The 22,784-nt window shown below is 40.2% G+C and overlaps 1 protein-coding gene across 13 annotated transcripts; it reads left to right on the forward strand.

Moving 5' to 3' along the window:
• Positions 1–1,117: 1,117 nt before the first annotated feature.
• LOC111271667 (nuclear distribution protein nudE-like 1) lies at positions 1,118–22,462 on the forward strand. 13 transcript variants are annotated; one of them, XR_002687014.2, is made up of 12 exons: positions 3,536–3,897; positions 10,864–11,004; positions 11,229–11,372; positions 11,743–11,888; positions 12,534–12,621; positions 12,915–13,063; positions 14,631–14,874; positions 15,274–15,387; positions 17,749–17,931; positions 18,024–18,717; positions 19,711–19,978; positions 22,298–22,462. XR_002687014.2 is itself a non-coding variant. In XM_022852615.2 (8 exons), the coding sequence occupies exons 1-8, from the start codon at positions 3,829–3,831 to the stop codon at positions 15,313–15,315; spliced, it is 1,023 nt and encodes a 340-aa protein (XP_022708350.1). In that variant the 5' UTR covers positions 3,536–3,828; the 3' UTR covers positions 15,316–16,743. The 13 variants fall into 13 exon arrangements, 1 of the variants encoding a protein (XP_022708350.1); XR_002687013.2 differs by lacking the exon at positions 19,711–19,978; XR_002687019.2 differs by lacking the exon at positions 18,024–18,717.
• The last annotated feature ends 322 nt before the right edge of the window (positions 22,463–22,784 follow it).

Genomic DNA, 22,784 nt, shown 5'->3' on the forward strand with positions numbered 1-22,784 from the left:
GGTATAAAGTTTGCACAGTAAAATTGAACGATTTAAACGATCACACAGTAAAATTGAAATGAATAGGTATAAATATTTAGTTAATCAAAAAAAAATTATCGACATGTGAGCCAGAACATGTCTTCCAATATGTGAGATTTGTATATGTGAGAGTTTCAAATTTAGTTCTTTCTGATTTAGACTTTCTGAAGTCGAAAGGGTGATAATTAGTTTCAACGTCGATAAGCGGCTTCAACGAGTCGTCATTTGTGTTCTCTGAAAGAGCTGAATGTTTAATAACGTTCTCTCTTCGAAAGCTGTTCAACTTAATAGTGGTAGTCGAATTCTGTTATGTTGCTAATTTGAATATTTTGAAGATTTTTTCTTAGGTTAGGTCTATGTTCAAGCGTGATCGACAGAACTATAACTTGGTTATAGCGTCTAAGTGAATCGTCTTTGTTTCGGTTTTTCGTGTAGTCACCGTTTGCAGGGTGTGGTACGGTCAAGACGTTTGGGTGGTAAAAATTGTGATTTCTTTTATAGTAATCTTCAAAGCTAGTAGTCCAATAATGCTTGAATATCGTAGTTCGAACAATGGACGTAGATAAAAGACACTATGCATGACAGATTTATTTAGCAATAAAATTATCTTACTCGAAAAGTTATCTGTTTTCGGATTGACCCGAAGTCGGGTCACATACATCCAACGATTATAGGAGGCAACACATACTCAATAGAGTGTATATATCCCGCTTACTAATGATGTTGTAACAAGGTTACGTAATCAAACGATAAAATCAATTACAATATTATTGATTTCCGTTCGTGTAATAGACAATATTTCCTGTATAAGGTCTAGCATTTCTTCCTTGCAAAGATAACAACCCATGTCGATATCGTCTCAACCTGTTCCCTGAACCGCCCGACACCAACTAAAGACGAGCCAGTGACCAATTCTCAATTTATTGTCAGCACCAACAATGTTATGTAGACGATAAAGCTCTCAACGGTGATCGTGACCATCACAAAGTGGCGGCGGTGTCGAGAATGATGACACTGATTTCTCCAGTCATTGGTTATTGTCCTGTAAGCGAGATGCTGAGTACGTAACTCCTTCCATCGGCAAGGGCGAGGAGGGCGTTGTGGGTGAGGGGACGTTCGGGCCAGAGACTGCGGTAGTGGGTCACTTGTAGGAGCTCTACGTGTATCGCATTGAACTAACTGCTCTAACACGTCAAAGGGGCGGCGACAGCCGCTGATCATCATCGTCATTTACGTCGTTCCGACTGCTACAGCCAAGGTTTCCGTCCGTCTCAGAAGTTCTCTGCTGTTCTTTGATGACGAAAATAACGATGAAACTGAAAATGGTGCCTTTCCTGTGCTCTATTCCCTCTTAGTCCTAATTGAGTGAATGGACCAGATGACCCAGAAAAAAGGGAAAGAACGACTGGGACACTTACAAACGGAGAGTTAGCGAGCGACCATAGCGTGCAGACGACGTGACTCCGCACGTAAAGGCGGACCGTGCGACTAACAGCTGGATACTGCCTGCATTAATTTTAGGTAGAATACAGTCGACGGTGGCCCGACCGAAGACCACAGGGAGGAGAAAAAGCTCATTGCTCAGAGAATACGACGGTTGATACTGCAGCGTAGCTAATGTTGTCTGTCGGTAACCAGCGTTGACGCAGGTGGCAACACCGAAAAATTGTAGTAGGTGGTACACAATTTGCCCATTAGATTCATAGTGTTATTCAAAGTGAATGTGGATCGTGTTAAATCGTGGCTGATGATATGCTCTTTCTGTACGTTTTGGAAACTAAATTGAGTAAATCAAGTGTATTGACGCGTGCGGGCGTGTGTGTGGGCCGGTATATTTTATATGGCCCGATAGGTGTCGTGTTATGAATTTACTACGTAGCTAACTGGACATACTGGCCGTTCGGCAGTCCACAAATGACTGCTGATGAATTGGAACTAAGAGTGAGATTCACAGGCGGATGTCATCGCTGGAAAAGGTTGTGAAAAAACAGGAGGAACAATCAGGATTGCCACTGGTGTTTTTCCTTTAATTTAGTAACGAAAGCGTATGATTATCAGACATTTGTATATGATCCAGGGTTTGGTGTGTATGTGTCTGTCGAGTTGGGATTAGCCATTAGCGTTACGTACTTGTCATTGGCCCCAGGTGAATGACAATCCTTGATCTATAGTGGTCACCAAACGGCGAGCTTAGAAAGTTAATTGAAAAGTGATCATTGTAAAAGGATAAAGATTAGATTTGAATTAACTGGAATTCAATGACTACACTCACCCATTCGCTGATTTGCTGTGCGGTGCGCGCAATCACTAAAAACAGCTATCCGTTTTGTTTGCCAGAAATGCCGCAGCAGCGCACCCTTTTAAAAAGACAACCTACGCCATTTTTGTTGTATCTTAATGACTTGTATGACAATATATATATATATATATATATATGGTTACATTGGAAATTGTACTGGCAACGTTGGTAATTGGTGGTACAAATGGTCGTTGCGTGTCATACATCTCGACTGTTGAACCAACGTGATTGGTCACGTTGGCCATACCCGCCAAAGTTAGCATTGTGGAACGCACTTTTCTGTTCTTTATTTTATCAGATTTTCTTTCTTCATGAACATGAGTGAAGGAAGAGCAAGAGGTGAACAGGACCAATGTAGTGGCGATGTTTATACATACATAAACGCAGGCGTACGTACACCGTCGTGAATGAATACACGACCGAATGGAATGGTACTATTTTTGGACGGGTATGCATTGTTATGATTGCTCGTATTACTGGCCGTCGATTGTTGCCGCATGTAACGGGCGCGCGACGGCAGCTATTGTTCTAAGAACAACGCGTAGCGGTTGTGCCAATGCCCTAGCACGTATTCGGTATTACGAAACGAATAACGACGACGAGTTGATGTCATGTCGCCAGCAAAATAGATGTGTATTTTCGACTGGAGTGAGATAGAGAGCAAAATACGGCTGACAACTGCGTAATAGCACGGCCAGGAGTCGTCCTTTCTAGATAATCGATGACAGCTCAGATATCGTGGGGAGTTCGTAACGGCCAGTTGTGTAGATTTGTTGATGTGGGTAACCAGTCGCAAACCGTTAAGATCACTGGTGAGCAGTCCATCTTTTTCCTTGAGTCTGCCCTTCCGTCTGTTGGGGACTTGGCTAACAGCTATCGCTGTTACTAACGCTAATGACAGTCCCGTTTCTGTTTCACGAACGGCACTTGCTGATGGAATTGCTGTTTAAGCAACGATAAATTTAAGGCGTTAATTGCGCATCCGTTCGTGCATTCATCGTCGTCAACGCTGCAGCGGGATAGAATAGCTAGGGCAATAAAAATGCTGCTTATAAAAATTACCATTGCTATATCAATAAGGCGTGATGCACCATGGAGCGTCGTGACGCGTTACCACATTGACGATCACGACTGTTGTCGAATATTGTGGTCCCACCCCGAGAGGGCAACCACAGCCGTGAAAGGCGGGGTCCATAAAGCCTACGGTCTCAATGTCGTTGCTGTTGATGTTCAAAGCGCGTAACCAGTAGGATAAAAGGATCTTATATGGAGGCTTCTACGGCCTCATCCTCGCACTGATATCCAATGGCTCTACAACACTTTCTACCTATTTATTGTATAACTGCGTATTTTTGAACTGGGCAAAGGCGAATGCTCAGTGAAAGTTCGCGACCGACTGTCCAATCGAAAATCATCCGTACTCTGCAACAAAAGCTGAGATATCTGTCACACTGTGACACCCGCCCGTGCACTATTGGCGACGCTATTCGCTGAATTCATTGAATAGAATGGGGTACATTACCTTAGCGTGTTACTTCACGTACCCTATTGTGCCTAATTGCAGCATCTTGCCGCCGGTAAGTACGTATCATTCGGAATAGCTGCGGCCCACATATTTTCGAGATTGTGCCGACTGAGCTCACGTACGCAATGCAGAACATTGCTACATGCAAAATTCGAAACTATTGCCAAGGTCAGTGGGTACAGCGCCAGCCGACCGAGACGCAAGCCATTTGACCAGAACTTAGATAAATACCATGTTGGTATTTATGCCCAACTCTTAATCAAAGGTAAACATCAGGTGGAATTAATTATATTCAAATTATTCACACTTTTTATGGTGTGGTTTTTGTGACTGTGCGTACTAGTGCAACAGAAAAAAAAAACAAAAGGGGTAAAAATAGTCTAATCTTAATTTACTTTCGTTTGTTCTGAATGTTTCTCGACGACATTTGCAGTCCGCGGTTTGTGATCAGAGTTAGGGTATTATCGATGATTGTTAGGTACTACAAAGTGATGAAAGTTACGAAAATGCAATAGATTATTTAACGAAAAGCCGCGTCGAACTATGCTGGGTCATAAAAAATAACATTTGATCGATATCTGCATGATTAGGTCTGCGGTAAAGAAATAGTAGCCTAGTAACTAGATCTAATTCGTTGTAGCATATCATAGTAAATACTGGATTTGTCACGCAATTGTCTTTGCAAAGCCGTTTGGTACGTAAAGTCAGTTTACGTTGTGTCCGTAAAAGTGATGACTGCTTGTGAAGAGATAAGATGCTGAAACCGAAAATACGATTATGATTAGGCGTTCGGTTACACGTTACTAAGAGAAAACAAACTCTGCTGAGGCAGAAAGTCGTCTTGTACGCGAAGTCACTGATCTAGATTCATTCCAATACGATGCTTCACAGGCGAGGCGGGCCGGGCAGATAGACGAACATTAGGCTGAAATGAAGTGCCCGACCAATTGAATCTGCGGTCTTCACGCTTTGTTTGTTGGATCGACTTGAGGTTTAGTCGACTATACTTCGAATGACTGTAATGAAAGCACGAATCATCAGGCATGCGCTAAATAGCAAACTTTCTCGTTTCTAAGACGTGTAGTAAGCGCGCTTGCCATATATTCATAATATGAGATTTTTCGATACCACTTACTTAAGAAATGATCCTATTCAGCGTACATCTGTTTAGCATAAAATGAAAGATGGCTAACCACAACAAAATCGCCATATGTTAGTTGCAAACGTCTGATTGGGTTGATTTAGCAGCGGGTTGCGTCTTTTTCGCATTGCTACATAAAGTAGTGATCACTAAATAGCTTTCGCAAAAAGATATGACCAATATTAAAAGCAACCGCTTTCTACTTAATGATCTCCGCCGTATTACGAAAGCACTATATTACTTTTATTATTTCGGCTACTACATTTTGCATGTTTCGTTTCTTGACGTGGAACTACATAAGGGAAGTTCATAGTCTAGTTGCTACTGTCTCCAAGCTAGCTATCGAACTAAATGAGCATTCTAGTCGCAAAAGGCACTGACAAAGCCCGAAGATATATTGTGGGCTCCCAACATGGTGAACCTTTTTCAGTCGACCCGTAGTCCACGGCAGAATGGGTCCAGCAGTTCCAAATTGCAGTGAACCAGGCGACCGCGCCGCGGGTCGTTTTCGATGGTAGAAAGTAGGAAAAAGTCAATCACAGCTTGTTCCATTTATCAAAGATTGCGTTGCATCTCATCTATATAATCATGATGTATCAAAGACGCACCTAATCCAATGCATAATAGACAGGGTTCTCATGTGCATGATAGTAGCTTTTACCAGGTGCACCAAATTCACATAACGTAAGGTATTGTATATCGTTCAACTGAACAGGACTGCTGTCGTGACAAAAAAGGATTTAGGATGTTTTCGGGGTCAAATTCGGCTTCAATTTGTCTTGCGCAAACATGTCGAATCTCCCTGTACAGTTCCGCAATACTTACTGATTCACCATCATTCAGAAATATAGATCCTATCAAATACAGTCAGTAAGGTCGAGTGGCGAAAGCATTGGATAGATAGTCGGAATGGCATCAGTCAGCGGGTCCCAGAATTATAACAAAATGTTTCAAAGGGCAGGGAAATCTAGTTTTCTATTTTTGTTAGTTTTCTTTTGCAGAACTAGCTTGACATGAGATTTCATATATGGGAGTGACTGTGTAGCTATCACAAAATATTAGCGATAATAACCCGAATCACCTGTGGCCACGGAGAGATTAGTCATGCTCGTCGCGGCCTTTGGGTGGGTCGTAGATAGACGACGTACATTGTTGTGCAATGGGTCACGCTGATGATATTGTTTATGTTTGACTGTTGTATCTTGTTGGGTGCTGTTTTGTTGGTCTGATGACGCTCATTTGCATGGATGCGAATTTGCAACTTTTGCACCGACAAAGGTCCCCGTCGGCGGTAGACAGCCAGCGTAAATTTTATGACGGTAAGAGGCCAATATCTCATAGCTGCCTCTTTATGACAACCACCGGTTTGTTCCTCTCTTGGACTTTTTTTTTTGGTGCTGGGCTTACAATAACTATTGCCGTCAATGTCATTTAAGGCGAGTCATTTAAGTTGGGCTTATTATACCCCAGAAGTTCACTTGTCGTCAGCTGTCACGGCGACTTTTGCTGTTACTGGTTTTCGTGAGCTTTCGATCTGAGGCCTGTTTATTACGCTTTGTTGTTGGTCTATAAAACTACTATATATATCTTATGTTCGCAGCGTGGCATCTAAACGCATTATTTAGATAGCCAAACAACAGCAACTAATATTGAAGCTAACAGCATTGGATAACGCAGTCACTAGAAAACATCTGTATAATCACCAATTATTAAAGAAGAATATATATTAGTGTGAAGACTCTTGACTAGAGCATACCTCCAAATCGAGTATTCAATTACTATTATATATAAAATTACTATTATTCAATTACGAGTTAACCTAATAAAAATCTTCACCGACACGGTCATGTGGCCAGTGTTGTATTGTGAGTTACTCTATTTCAAAGTAACGATGGTCTTGCTTCTATTCACCAGGGCCGCTACTAGACGGTTGTACGTCAAGGGCTATTGTATCGTACATCTTAGCTTATTCTTGGATGGAACTATTCACTGGTCGCCATAAGATACCTTTTGGGCAACAATTGTGAAAATTAGCTATAATCCGATTGACCGATCGATTTCCAGCCTTTTCGGTGGCTTTAATTTGACACTGTGGAAACGAAACTTCGATGTCTAACGACAACTAATATACTATGTTAGGCTGGGGCTTTTAAAAGAAAGAAAGACACTCTTCGCGTACCATGAAGACTGAAGGCTATGAAACATGAAAGAATGCTGAATATCTCGCTACAGCACTTAAAGCTCCAAGCCTGGTTCTATTCAATAAGATTTTCACCATTCTATGTAAATGTTGCAAAGGTGGAACTTATCAGGGGATGTCTGACGACTTTTTGTCGCTCGTTCGTAGAAGAGAGATAGTCAGATCATATACGATTTATATGAGCTGGGCTCGTTTTACAAAACTCTAAATATAATATCAGGCAGAAACTTCCTTTCGATGGAATTCTCGACGTCGCTATTCCGTGACAAACTATCCTAGTCGAAAGAAATATGTTTGTCAAACTTTTTTACACGATAAAGGACACTCTATAAAATGGTTTTGCTTTTGTGTTTTTTTTAACTAGTTTATTACTTTTTTACACGATAAAGGACACTTTATAAAGCGGTTTTGCTTTTGTATTTTTTTTTTTTTACTAGTTTATTGAATTTAATCGCATGAACTGATTTTACAAACATCGCCTTTTGCGACGACGTTGTTTGTTTCGTTCGATTTCTATGAGACCTCTCTATACGTACGTTAACTTCTTTCATAACTCAGATGACCCCTTCAAAGTTTTGTCTGAAACAGTTTTCGGACATCGGATAGTGACAACGAAGTGAGTGACATATTTCAATTTTGACAAATAGAGAAGTGTATTTTATGACCAGTTTGTTTTATTGTATTTTTCAAAGACCCAGAGGTTATTGAAAAGCTGAAAGGTGAAAGGGGACGAAATCGTTGCCTGACAAATGTCATGTACAAACAAGCCTTGTAGATGTCTGGCGTAGGCTAAGCTTTAATGTGATTATTCAATAACGGTCTGACGAAAGCTGATCTCAGTCGATAATTAACCAATATTTTTGACTGGCTCAATAGTCTGCGGATATCTAAGCCAATTGGCCTATTTCTCCTCATCGCAAACTGACCTAACTAGACTCGGAATCAGTCTAGGCGAAGCTCAAGTTGAAGAAGGACTCTGTTGATGGCGAGAGCTCGTTCCTTTCATTAACCGCAAGCTTTAAAATATGTAGTGCATGTTTAAACCCCTTCCAGTGAAGCAGCCATAGATTAGCAACTGCAGAAGTAGGCCACTCCTTTCTAAACTATGTCGTATTTTTTTTGTGAAACTTCTTTCTACTTTTTTGTGAAACCTGGATCTAGGTTGTCTACCGCTGTGACGTCTCAGAATAGTCTTAGGAAAGTTTAGCGGGCATGGCAAAGCGGACAATAATGAGGCATAGCAGATATAAATCAAGGTCCGTTCACGATCCGTTTTACATATAAATGCATTATGTTTTAGTGTTGTTACCTTGGGTCAAGCGAAGTTGCATACAAAATAGCTGTTGCTTGGGGTCCACAAATTCTTTATATCTGTGTCGATCGTTCAGAATACGTCGTTATGAAAGGTTGTACTTGTTCTATTTGGTTTTTCTTATCTTCAAGATAATTCTTGCTCTAGTGTTCTTCCGCTGGCCGCTTGATTGACAGAAACCAGCGCATAACTTGGACGTAAAAAGCATTTCCATAGCTCCTACACTACCTTTATTCTCGTTTTCATTACACATGCATGTTTTCCACCAGTATAAATACTACATATTTGAAGAATATCTATTTTTGTATCTATTAGATTAGTTGACAAGCTTCGTCCGTAAATGTACGGCACAGTCGGCTCTTGGCAATCTGGCAGGCAATCTGAGAAGCTGCGTTCCATTTTGCAGCAATGCCAAATCAGGAAGGTAATGCTTAACTTTGATTTCGGTCCATAGGAAGTCAAAACTTCGTTGCATTGGCTTCAACTACGGCTCACACTTGAGCAATAACAAGTAGATACAAATTTATTGTCTGTTTGGTCGTATAAACGCAAATAAGTAGCCGCGTCAAGGGTTACGTTTACTCATGTTGTGACCTTTTCACGGCGCGATTGAACCTTTGAACTATTGTCAGCAGAAAAACACGAAGACCTCAGCTAAAAACGATCTGGTCCCGTTTTTCTCTTTGATACACCAGCTCCGTATTCAACACTGTATTCAGACTAGTAATTAGTATGCCCCGATAACGGGGTGGCAGTTCGTTGTATTGAAGACAATCGCATATTTATTGTTAAAATTTGGGGAAGTAAATGTTTCTGCGTTGGTGTGTTTTCCTATCAGGAATTGTACAAAGGCCAACGCTCAATTTTTCTTCGCATCGATACGCCTCCTTTCCTCCCTTCATACTGGCACATTAACGAACTGGGTTGAATTAGACTGACTACGACATTTCATTTCGGTCATTTTTGTAACGTTTTTTTTAGCGAAAAATAGCGGACGAACGTAGCTACAGACGAAACAATATCGATATCACAGCCAGAAAAAATATTTTTAAAAAAATGTTCAATAATCAACAAGGGATTCACTCTTCTATCTGTTGATAATTATTATTTTTGAATGCATTCGCACGTGGGTCATACAGTGAGTGAAAAAAACTATTCCGATTTTTTGAGAATTAAATTTTTACAGACGAGTATTGAACCAATAATACGTTAATGCAATATTTGTTTTTTTTCCAAAACCGTCCAAGAGTGGTCATCTTTACGTTACACAAATGCAGCATTTTTTCAAAAAAATACAAAAAAAAAACATTTTTTTTCTACTTATGAGATATCTATAAACGGGTATATTCGTAGATGACATTCGTTTTTGGGTAAAACGTGCGAGTTTGTTCACCAGTATGCAAGTGCAAAAAAGGGCATCATCCTATATATACGTAGGGATTGAACTAGGCGAATACCATGAGTGGGTTCCTTGCTTGCGCTACCAGTATGAAAGATTGTTTTGGGTCCGCTAGAGGGCCACATAAGCGACTCGATCGACTAAGTTGCTGTATTAGAGGAATTAGCAGCACTCGGCCTGTCCCCGCCAAATGTTCGAAAATACAGTACCGTATTGGAACCGTAATAATCAACCATAATGCAAAAGGCCGATTCGCTGAGATGAACTATGTTACTTTTATTACAGTTTGATGAACGGTTATTAACCAGTAATTCATATAATACGAATTCATATAACATAATACGAAGTAACTTTAAGGAAAAGCTGGTGATTATGAACTATACTATACTTTCGGGTTTAATTTCCTAGACACGGTCTATTACTTACTACGATTCTCAGGTAAATTAACGATATGTAATTCGTTATAATAATTATAGTAAACATTAAATTCTTCGCTTATCTGTAAGATCTCTAAATCTAGTGCTTTTCTGCAATAATACTCATACATTATTTTAAGTTGCAGATAGCAATTCGTTCTGTTTCATAGATTAAATTAGCATTAACAATTCGTTTTGGAGCTGAACTACAGTACAGAGCGACACTCAATTCTACGTAGAGTGAAAAAAATCTTTAGTTAATTGGTAAAAAAAAAGGTCGTGCGGTGCCGCTATAAACTGAAAGATCAGACGAAGAATAGGCACATCTATCGGACGGACGCGGAGATGCAGCCTGGCTTTATTAGCACGCCCTGTAATTAACAGCTTGATTTAGCTGACTAGCCCATAATATATTTCCCTTAGCTGACTTACACGATGTAACAGTGCCCTCAGCTGACTTACACGATGTAACAGTGCCCTCAGTTGATTTTACAGCCTCCTATAGAACTCCAATATTTAGCTTTTATTATTATTTCATTCAAATCTATAGGTGAAAACACGCAACATTGTACGGACCACGATGGCTACGGAACAGCGGTCGTTTTCGTCCCTTCGTGAGGAGATGGAATACTACAAGGCAAGGCTTGAAGAGACGCAAACGGAGTTCGAGGAATTTCAGCAGGGATCGCGAGTATGTCTTGCCTAAAGCTGAAGAACGAGCTTGGAGGCCCCTTAAAAACTAACCTAGGATCATTATCTAGTAACTCATAGATTATTTGCACCAAAATTCCAGCAAACGTGGTAACAAACCAGACTCTAACAAAAATAGATAGACAGGACATCCTGTCTTAACTCATAAATCAGTTGCGTATAATTCCTTAATTCTGTTGGTATTTATCATTTTTTCCGCTCTAGGAGTTAGAGACAGAAATGGAAGCTCAGCTGGGCTTGCTGGAAAAAGAAAATGTCGAGTTAAAGCGAAACCTTCATAAGGTCGAAATTGAAAGGGACGTATACGCCGAAAAGTTAGCCTTTGGTACCAACCAACTTAAAGACCAGGTATTAACAAGAAATATTTATTAATTATTACGCTATTGCTCAACGGTTGTTCCTTACTAGCATTTTTTTAATACCAAAAAAGCAAATAGTTCGAACTTTACATCCGGTACTATTTCACAGTTGTCGTATGTTAGTACCACAAGAATAACTTTCTTTACCCAGACAAACTTGATACCACCTCAGCTTACTAAGCGGTACTTGAATGAGTGCGCAATATGTACTCTTACATGAGTTACATACCGGCCTTGCAGTTAGCTATCATACCAAATCAATGCCATCGAAACACGGAAGCCGGCTGCATGTTTGCCGATGTCAAGCAATAACATTTGCTAAATTACTGCTTTTTTTTTCACATGATTCTTACCCTCAGCTGGAAACTTTGGAAAAGGAATTACTGGAGGAACGCGACGTGAATGAGCGGCTTATTCAACAGATTCGCGAGCTGGAACAGGACAACGACGATCTGGAACGGGCCAAAAGAGTATTGGCAGCCTCTCTTGAGGAGTTTGAAACACGGTTAGAGTCGACCTCATACGCACTCGTAACGGCGCATACAACAAAATAACCTTTGACTTGATAGCCCTTTCTTCAGTTGATAATGATTTTCTAGTCACTGTCTAATTAAGCAGTAGCAAGAACGGATGTTCATTCTGTATACTGCTAGCTTACGGGCGGTGCTTCGGCCCTTGGTCGTTTTTTTGAATAAGCGGTGAGTGGTAATAGGATTTTCTTCAGGCGTAACCATCTCCGTGGATTTATCTTGTAGATAATACATTCTCATGTAACTTCGTGGTCTGAAAGATTGCATTTATGAGTAGGTGTTTTATGATGCTTTCTGTCATTTGATTAATTCTTGTTATCGTTCCGTGAAATCCACATTTGTAAAGGAATTATTCTGGAAACAAAATTTTGGTAAGCATTACCTAGTTACTAATGGCTATTTCTCTCGTTTCCTATCCCAGGTACCATTCATGCATCATTAGAGGCCAACTGGCTATCATTACCTCGTTGACATCAGTTGCTATTCTATGATGTTTCAAATCTAGTTGTAAACACACACACACACACAGTGTGTATTGGACAATATTCGCTAGCAACACCCAAAGACAAGCTTTATATCTGGTATATTGTGTACTTCCTAATATACGACTAAAATTACAGAGTTAATCACGCTATTGAAAGAAACGCTTTCCTGGAAAGCGAACTTGACGAAAAGAACGAACTTCAGTGTCTCGTCCAACGCCTAAAGGTAAGTGTCTAAACTCAGATGTGTCAATTGTACGACCCGTACAACAGTATCTTTGTGAAATACATACTGACATATTGTCCAGATGTTGGCAGTGTACGTAGCCCCATAAGAAAAATCCCTATAAAACCATCGATAATATTAAACAGATGCGAGTGTGGCATCAATATGCACATGTTGCGAAAAATATGAGCATTGTGGAGGCACTGGGGCAAGATTAGTAACGAGAAGCAGTTCATATAACACTAGCTTGCGTTTCTTTTTCTTACCTCGTTATGACTGATACGATTTATTAGGATGAGGTCAGTGATCTGAAGCGTGATGCGGTTGTACGGAATCGTCAGGAGCGGAATGGCTCTATAGGGAGTAACGTGGCGGGTGGCACACCCGGTCTTCCCAACCTCGCCGGAAGCCCAAGTTTTCACAATCATCAGCAGCGAAAAAAGTGAGTCTTTCTTTAGACAATCAATTTTCTCATGTTCAGCTAGCATATAACGTGACGCAAAGTTATCTAACGGACTTGCTTTTAGCCTACATACTGCTTTCTAAAATGGACAGATGCTGCCAACATCAACAGGACAGATGCTTTAGGATAACTTTTATTCATTTTCGACTTTTCAAGTTAACCAGCGAAAACTAAAATTAGTATACAGTATATTGAAAGACAACCAAGGTTGTCTTATATCTATATATATATATATATATATATATATTGCGTTATTATCCTTAGGTTTTTACATCATCTATACCCCATTTTATATCAATAGATTCTTTCACGTCATCCATAATAACGTCGGAAAAGACAGATATCTACACGAGGCTAATTTTTGTTCACATCGGTTGAATCTGTACTTAATACTTATTTAATTTAGCGGTTTAGCAGTTGCTTCAGAACGGATATTCGTAACTTTTGTTTCATCAAGAATTGGGCCCTCAGAGCGGCACATCGAGGACATCGATCACTACCATTGTGTTGATTTGTTGTTTGAAAAATTGGGTAAAAAGAAAAACATCGTTTGTTTATTTTTCTTAAAATATTTTGTGTTCTTGTTTGTTTTTTTCTTCTTTTCCTTTATATTGTCGTTCGGTTCGATTTGATGATTCAACTTTATTGAATCCTTTAGCAGCAGGACGTCGTTGGCGTGCTGTAACGTGAGTCGCAACATTTGAGTACATGACGGTGAGGGTCTATCGGAAAGCTGCACTCACCCCTCCTTTTTCCCTATGTTTTTAGATAATTATTTGGGGTCTTGAATCATTTTGTCTCTAGAGCACAGTATGAATATTACCGCTGGCCAAGTTTTGGCTTAGCTTTACCCTATATTCTATAGGGTTCAAGAACGCATTGCGGGTCGTCGTTGCGTTCTTGAGTTGACAATTCTGCCAGTTTGCCAGTATCAACTGCTGAAAGGCGACAATGACGATCAATATTTGATTGATGAGTTGGGATAATATATGGCAATCGAAAATCCCTTGCACTATGGTAACTAATTTCTTGCACGAATGTCCGACAATATGGATGAAACAAAGTCTTTTGCTTTATTCGGTAGTAATTGTGCTAAATGAAACGTGTCACCTATGTCGTTCTGTGTATATACAATGTAACTTATTATTTTGTGGCTTCTCTGTGAGTCAAGATCCAAGGAATCTGGTTTTAATATCGCTATTGCTAGAGACGCTAAATGAGAACACCAAAACGTATAAACTTGTGGTCTCAAGCTTTGGGTTTACCTTTAATGTGATCACACGAGGTCTATACGACCTATGTTGATAGTCGGGTTAAGTATATCAAGCTGTTCTCATAGATCATAAAAACGTCCTGTTCTTTCCGGCACCTATCTAGTTAAGTGCATATATTCACTTGATGGTATCTAATACAACAAAGTTCTAACAATAAAACAGAATGTAATTTTTAATTTCGACTAATGATCGCTTCGTGTCTCACATTAACATCAACTGTCATATAACTGTACTTGCAAAACAACTTGATGTTTCTTTGTTACGTGCCCTAGGTCACTAGCGGCCTCCTCCCAACGTGGTTCTGCGGAGGATGTTCTCGGCCCCGGGACAACAAAGGAGCACGCGGTCCTCTTTTCCGCGGCGGAGCACCAAGTCAGCTCCCTACCCCCATACGGCGGGCACCCGCCTCCCCAGGGATCTCAAAACCTGCAAGGTCACCAGCGAAGATCGACCATCAACCCGCACAGCAGGACAAACGCCCTCAACATCGTCAACGACCTGCTCAAGAGGGTCGGGGTAGGTTTCAGTTTGGAGGGAATTCGCTCCTTGTAGAACTTTACCATAGATTTGTTTTCTTTGAAAATTAATCTAACCTAGTAAACTCACAAAGGCTAGTATAAATTGAAATGAATGAGGGCCGAACAAAAACAAAAACACATGTCAAGTTAAGCACGTTGCGAGCTAATGAATGAGTTCTTAAACTAGTGCATCCATTAATTTACCGATGTCCGTATCTTATCGAGGCACTCGGTCGGTGGCCTTTTTTCTAAAGACTATATGCAGTCTATTTACTAGATAAGCACTGACCTTAATGGCTGCTCTATAAGATTTGTGTGAATGCCTTAAAGTGCTTTGTTGAGTGACCAGTGTGTGTAAAAACAAATCTGCGTACTGATATTTCCGCATACATTTCAGGAGCTGGAAACTAAGATGGCGACAGCCCAGTTTTGCATGTAATTAAACAACTACCACCCGCTGATATATTGTGGAGATTTGCTTCTAGCACGTTTCATATTTGGTCGCTATCAAGTGAGTACAACAAATCCCACAGATTCGTGAAGTGACAAGTATAGATATTATAGAGCATTTTTTAAATATGAGCCTGCAAAATCCATTTTTTGGTGGTGGTGGTGGTGGTGGTGGTGGCGATGCGAATGCCAGGCCTGTCCAAACCGGCCATTGCCACCTATTGAAAGTAGGACAAATTTTGGATGATTGAATAAAGAGCACAGACGGCTGCTAACAACAAACTGGTTCTGAGGCAGTCGCTATCGTTGACCATATTACTAGTACGGTTGCTCTAGCAGTAGCCGACTTAGTATATCCGAATGCTCTCCGATACCAAGACACCAAAGGTGAAGTGCGCATGGCATTCATATGCTTATGGTCATCGGTCAAAAGTCTCGAAGTAAGTAACCATTGTCATCATTTCTATTTATTTTTCTCTATGAAAATCGCTTAGATAGCTAAGTCATTAAAATTAGTACAAAACCAAATGCTTGTTACGTGCTCTATCTCAGTGTCCACTTAGTATCCGTGTATATTTATGACACCTAGTCATTTATACATTAAATGTATGTCTGTGTGTGCTCGTATGTTGGAGAATGTGTATGTAGCAAAAAAAAAAAAACGTCTTGCAAGTAGTCGGAATGAAATTACTATAAAAGCAGGCAACAGTGCTACATCTTCTTGTGACAATACCTCGCCAATTAAATTCGTTTTTTCATTACATCCACAATGCGTACATCGGGTGAACCAGAGATCGCCGTGCCGTGGTAGTTAGAAATTAACAGTTTTGCAAAAAAACTTATCGATACGGTCCGAACTGTACGGGGACATTTCGTTTACGCTGTACATAATAGCAAACCCTAGTAAACCCATGATTTCTCCTTAAACTGTAGTCATATCGATCACCTTGATCGATAGGTTCCAATGATTTAACATTTGACTGTGATTTAATCTCATTATGTATATTACGCCGTGGGCGACTATAATAAGCTAATAACCAGCGCAATAACGTGTGCTTATTTAGACAAAACAAAATCATAACATCACTATACGAGGAATAATTATTTCGATTCTATTATAATTTAGTATGAGTTCTTCTGAAATAGGAACTACTCGTCTGCATTCTGTTACAGTTGATTAAAGAATTTATTTAGCAGTCCGTTAGTTTATTTTTCGAAGATATGTTAGTCTATGCCGTACTAACTGGTGCACGTTATTTATGTTTATATCAATTTATATATATATGTTTAACGATGAGGGCATATTGGATGTGGTAGGCTATCTAAAATAATGAAACAATAGTTCTTGAAATGAACACAGTAGATAGCAAAATAAAAAATGAATAAATAAAAATAAATAACTATAAGATTCATCAAACCTTGCTTATTTCATTCATTGTGGATTTTCACTGCTCTCTCTCTCTCTCTCTCTCTCTCTCTATATATATATATATATATATATGTATACATATATATTGCTTACCATCCTCAACAAACGAATATATTCGAACTTCGGTGATTTTTCGAAAGGAGCGAAGGTTTGTAAAGTGATTAGGAAAGTAAAGGTTTTTTCGAACTTGTCGTTAGTGTGGAGGCTTATAGAAAGGAGTCGAATTTTACAAGTGATTATTGTATAGCGGGAAAAGGCATTCAGCTAAAAGTAGGAACTCTGTGTATTCCTTTAGTGCGATTTCGATGAGCCTTCACTATAAGTTAAAATCAAGTTTGCGACAACTGCCAATTGGATGGATTAAAGATCTTTGTTTTTTCTTTTACGCCTCATTCTGGAGTTTTGTCTTTGTTTGCACGAAATACAGCCCTTATCATAACGTCTGCTTATGCCTTGCAAAGATTAAGTTGAGTTTGCCGAAGATTCTGTTCTAGGCACTCCCAGTAAATTGCTAGTACTAGCTTTCAATTCAAGGAAGAATCGCGTTTTCGAGATAAATTTCAGCGGAAATAATTACTCCTGAACATTTCTTTTCCCGTCTCACACAGCGATCTTATTATATTTAATTGGCCCGACTCGTAACAGAACAGACGTTTTCGGAATTGTCACGTTATTACATGTCAGGTTTTTATTCAGTACGTACCTTTAATGTCCCGACACGAAAGATTAATCTCGGTCAGTCAATTAAGGTAAGATTCGGGTATGTGCTGTTATTCAGAGTAAGAGTTCACTTTGTTTTAAACAGTTTAAATCATTTGATCTGTTAACGAAATGAAGAAAAACAGAATCAAGATCAAAATTTAACAGCCTACAAAATATCCACCATTCTGTCGCATTATATTCCTGCTTTTTTAGCTTCTGTCTTCGTCTCACTTTCGCACGAATCTCTGCTTCCCTTTCGCCTAAGGATGTATTTTCGCTAACCTTCAATAGATGGAGCTCCTCGATGGAAAAGCCCGCTCACAATCCCGATAACGTAACAACAGAGGCGCCCACGAAAGACGATAACGATAGAAAAAAAAACATGAATGGATGCAGTGGCTGCAAAATGGACGACGAGACGCTCTGAAAAAGTAGACAATGGACTACAGTCACTTGAAGTCACAAAGAGTTAAGGTAAGCGTCTAACTGCTACGAACAAAATCATCAGATGCATTAGTATCAGCAGCGATAGCACTGGACGTAAAACTCGAAGTATTCAATTTTAGCAATGACAACGACCGCGAAGGCTCATGAGCTGGTGGTGTAGCTGCCCCAAAAGCAGGCCAGGGCGACGCATGCACGACGTAAGCAGATCGAGAAACAGTGGCTGCTAGAAAAAACAAAGCTGTAATTAGCTCAAGGTACCCGTCGGCGCCATTATCGAATCCTTGCATTGACGGACATGACGGGTGCCTGTGGAGTCAACTTGTGCCTGGCGGCTGAGTCTGGTCCTACCTTTACAGCAACATTAGCACTGCTAGCATGAATCGCTACTACATCGAACAGAGCCAGTGGTGCAGTACATCGCTTCTGGGCCACTGCTGAACGCTGGTAGTAAAGCGTCCCCAGCGATTAGCAACGTAATCGAAAGCAACGACGAAGGCAAAGAACGACGGCGACTATGGTGATGATGAGGGCATTCCTCTCTGGCTAGAAGTAGAGATTATTAGCTTTATATTACGGGAGAGTAACAAACAATTTATAAGCGAGTGATGTATATAGTGACAAAAACCACACGCGTTTTACTAGATTTCCTCGAATGAAAAGGAGTCTGCTTTCGATGGGAAGAACGAAGCGCAATTCATCATTGGTCCAGTAAATCCTGCGGCGACTGCGTCATGGGCGGTTTGGTGATAATTAAATGAGAAAAACACCGTTTGATTGTGCAACACTTGAGAAGACGTGCGATTACTTTTCAAGGTAATCTTAAGATAACATGGAAAAATCAATCGAAAAAGCGTTACAAAGGCTCTTTTTTAATTCTTAAGATTATTTTATTAATTAATTCATTTGAACATTAATTTTACGAGTATTTGCAAGTGTACTGCATAACTGCGATCTAATGACGTGGTTTTATATTTTAATGGTGGTCTCCCTTAATCTCACTCGTAGCGGACCCATAAGAAAGGCTGTACTTGGTACTTCTATTGTAGCATATAATAAACCAATTGTAGTATTCTTAAATACAAGTATGTTAAGCGTCAATAATAAAAACCGGCATCAGCGAACCATACCAACTGTCCTCTATGATTTTTTTGATCAGATTTCTTCTTATTATTATAGCCAGTGGTTCGAGAGCTGCGGATTATATAGCAGTACTATATTTTCAAATATCTTCTAATTCGCTGTTTTCTTTACTGGACTCGTCCGTAGTCAACCATACACGCTCTGCTGCGTCCGGTTGGTCATAGGAGGGAGCCCCACAACGTTCATATAATAGTGGTTTTATTTGAGGTCTCATAAGAGAAACAGACTCTGTTTGTTGTGTCAAAGAAAAACTAGCTCCTTAACGGAGTACGGTTAGTCTAAGAGTACCGCCCAAGAGCGGAAAAGGTAAACATGGAAGCAGCTTAACTTCTAGCAAGACGACCCCAAACGTTGCGCTCGTCTACAAAAGAAGCGTCCGATTTTAGGACAATTCATGAATAATTGGAACGCTTCAGCAACAAAATTGCTGTGCGTATAATTTTTTATGACCGTGACGCGAACCGTTACGCGAGTTGTCAAAGCCAGCCCCGCAGCTAGCTGCCTGCTATATTTCCAACGTCGCAAATGCCCTGTTGCGTCTATTTGTTTCGCTTTATCGTATTCGTTCTGCAAATAATAACTACAACTACATCGGTTTATGCCATTTTAGGCAAGCATAACAAATTTCACGAGCTCTGAATTGGTCTTTTCTCTTTATTCAACCAGCAGGCAGGTAGATGAGGGTGAGTCCTTGCCGCACAGATGAGGTAACACGTCACGAGGCAGCGGTGGCAGCTTCAACAGCAGCGCTAATATAGCTAACGTCGTTGACAATATGACGGTGATTTGTCGACTCACCGCTACTTGGCATCTCAGACTACCCCGGCTAAAACTAGGAGCCAGTACGGTAGAATAACGGACGGTCGTTCCATCAGTTGGGAATACGACAGAACTGATAGACAAATAAACGGCCTTAGGACGCCAGTTTTACCAGGTGCGAAAAATACGTCGGAAATGTTGTTGTGTATACCTGTTTGGCCTTAACAACGGGAATGTATAAACAGGACTATACTGTCTATCTAAACCGCTAGTCCGCTTGCCTAAAGCTGTTACAAAGAAACCGTGCGTTTTTGTTCGTCTGTTAAACCGTTGGATATTTTCTTGCACTGTGGAGGTTTCAATTGGTACTGTTAATGTGTATCTTAGCTATAATTGATTTACTGCAATATTTGTTTTATATGTAAGGAATCAGAGTTGTGATAGCGAGTCAGCTGTCGCAAAAAACTTTATCGCTAATATGAAAACTGTTAGGAGCGCGGATTGTCGTTTTAAAAGGGCCGGCTTGTAAATTCATGGTATAACGCCTTTGTATATGTGCACAGTTAGGAAAGGTTTTTATTGAACCGTTAAAATACAAGGAACAAACATGAACACTCAAAATGAAACTCGAGTGCTTTGAAGAGGGCCGCTAGTATAGGCGGGTCGTTATCAGATTCTTATGCGGGACCGATGCGTTGATCGAGAGAAACAGGCGAAATCTCTGCTTGTTCCAGCTGCTCACCCGTAAAATAATCCCTTTTTTAAATCAAACATGTATAGATATTATACGTTAGGGGAAGGTAGCTGAATTAGCCTTAAGAAAAATGCTGCTGCTATGTTGTGCCGTTGATACACACATCCACGTTTCAGGCCTCAGCCTTATAACAAGCGAGTAACGACCGTTTTGTCATACGTATATTTCTGCGTGGATAGTCATATGATTGCACTTGTCCTATTTACGAGTTATTTGAATCCTGTCGAGGGCAAAGGGAGTGACAAAACCTCTCTTCTTTGTTCCGCAACTGCCAAGCCAGTTCCGACGCGTATGGATAAATTGACATATAGAGCTAGATAAGAAAGACATGAACTAAACGAAACGACAGCGAACAGAACACCACCATCGGTCCCGAAATGGCCTGAACAGATGCTGCTTCATTATGACCACTGGGTGTGTGTTTGAGTAGAAGCGGCTGTCGACCTCTGTATAGTCGTTGTAATGGCGGACGTACCATTTTGTGGTGCCTTACAGGGAACTGATCGTTTGTTTCACAGTTCTCCCATCACTAGGACGAGTTTATCGAGAAAGGAGAAAAGTTAGGAGAAATCAAGATAAAAAGGAATTGAACTGCGCAACAACCCACGGGGATTTTCCTCAGCAATAGTAGCGTTTTACTTTCGTTTTTGGGCATTTACTATTTCTTTTGTGTAGTTTCGCTGCCACTGCTATTGCCGCTCCTAGCAGGTACCATCGCTTTTCAGTGGTCCTTCTAGGCCATCATTCGGCACTCACTCGCTGTCCTTTCGCTTCAGCCCGCCAATTTCGTCCAAAAATGTTAGTAGCGCTGAGTAGTAAGCAAAGTTGTTTTGTTCCTTGTTGTCCTGACTGACTTCTCTTTGTGTTGTTGCTGCTGCTGCTGCACAAATGAAAAATCTATTTTAGTTTCTCATTTATACCTTCGGAATCAACGCCTAGGTTTCTCGATAGATAGATAACAGTTTGTGTTACGTAGGCGAAGTTATACCTCAATCAGTAGGTCGTCGAAATACCCCATTCGGATTCGGAGTCTGCGTGTATCCGGAAATCAAAAAGTAATCTTTTTGCTGAGACTCGCAATATTGCTTTTTTGGTAAAATGTGGAATCTCTCGAGTTTGGAAACTCATCCTCATGCTGCAGAGCCATCATGGAGTGTGCTATTTATAATTCACTTGTAAAATATTTTGTAGTCATTTTCGGCAATCGTTTGCATCTATCGCACTAATAATAGGTATTAAATTGAGCTCTGAAGTCCTTATTCTGCTCTGAGTGTCACAGTATTAGGACAGAGGGGGAGGGGTGTGTGTGCATGTGTGTGTGTGTGTTCAAGTTGTTAGTTTTACGCCTTTTCTAATATATGTGTATGTATATATATATATATATATATATAATATAGATATATTATCGAATAGAATAATAATGATCTTTGTATTAGCTCTGGCCCATGTTTTACGGCAGAAGTACGTTCAAACTCGAGTGAAATCGAACATAATTAGCAATTATCCATACGTATAACATAATATGTCGCCTGTCTTTGTGTGGTAAAGATCTTTTATACTTCCAGCTCAAGGCACAGCTTCAGCGTACTACATATAGTACTTTTATTAAGTCAATTCCACGTCTATGGCTTTTACTCCATTTGTTTCATTGTTTTACATAGTAGTAAATAACACTCTAACTTTCTACCCTATTTAGCACTATCTTTCTTGTACTGTTTTCTAACCCCGTCTACGGTACAGGTCTCTCTGCGCCCCTGTAAATAGCACATTTAAGGGAGCGATTGCCTTGTGACCCCACTTAGGTGGGGTAGTAGTCTACGGTGAGCCGATCCACGCGTCATCTACGTGATGAATAAATTGACTGATGTGGGCTGTGTCGTACTTTGCCGACGTATGTAAAACGCAGTTTGACTTTTTTTTAACTTCGGTTTGCAGTAGTCTTATTTTAATGTATCTAGCATTTGTCTCTGGCGACAATATCGGCCACATATGGCTCAGTGAATGAATATAACCTGTTTATCAGCTAAGCAAAAATGGTTCGAAAGGTTTTCCTGTTGCTTCCTATTAAGGTTTTGCATAGCGTAGAACGTTTTCAAATTTAAATAGTAAGATATGATAATATTTAAGTTGAGCTTTCTATTAATGATTTTAATTTTTCCATAAAAAGCAGCTTCACATAGATGAAGGCTATCATACACCCTATGTCATTCATATATCGCATGGAGCT

This window comes from Varroa jacobsoni, unplaced genomic scaffold (assembly GCF_002532875.2).
Source record: "Varroa jacobsoni isolate VJ856 unplaced genomic scaffold, vjacob_1.0 contig00841, whole genome shotgun sequence".
NCBI classification, from domain to species: domain Eukaryota; kingdom Metazoa; phylum Arthropoda; class Arachnida; order Mesostigmata; family Varroidae; genus Varroa; species Varroa jacobsoni.

Excerpts from the sequence above, each read along its gene's own strand:
- LOC111271667 (XM_022852615.2), top strand. The coding sequence starts at position 3,829 with ATGGGGTACATTACCTTAGCGTGTTACTTCACGTACCCTATTGTGCCT. Across the intron at positions 11,005-11,228 it reads AATTTCAGCAGGGATCGCGA|GAGTTAGAGACAGAAATGGA; the intron begins GTATGTCTTGCC and ends TTTCCGCTCTAG. Across the intron at positions 11,889-12,533 it reads CTTGAGGAGTTTGAAACACG|AGTTAATCACGCTATTGAAA; the intron begins GTTAGAGTCGAC and ends CTAAAATTACAG.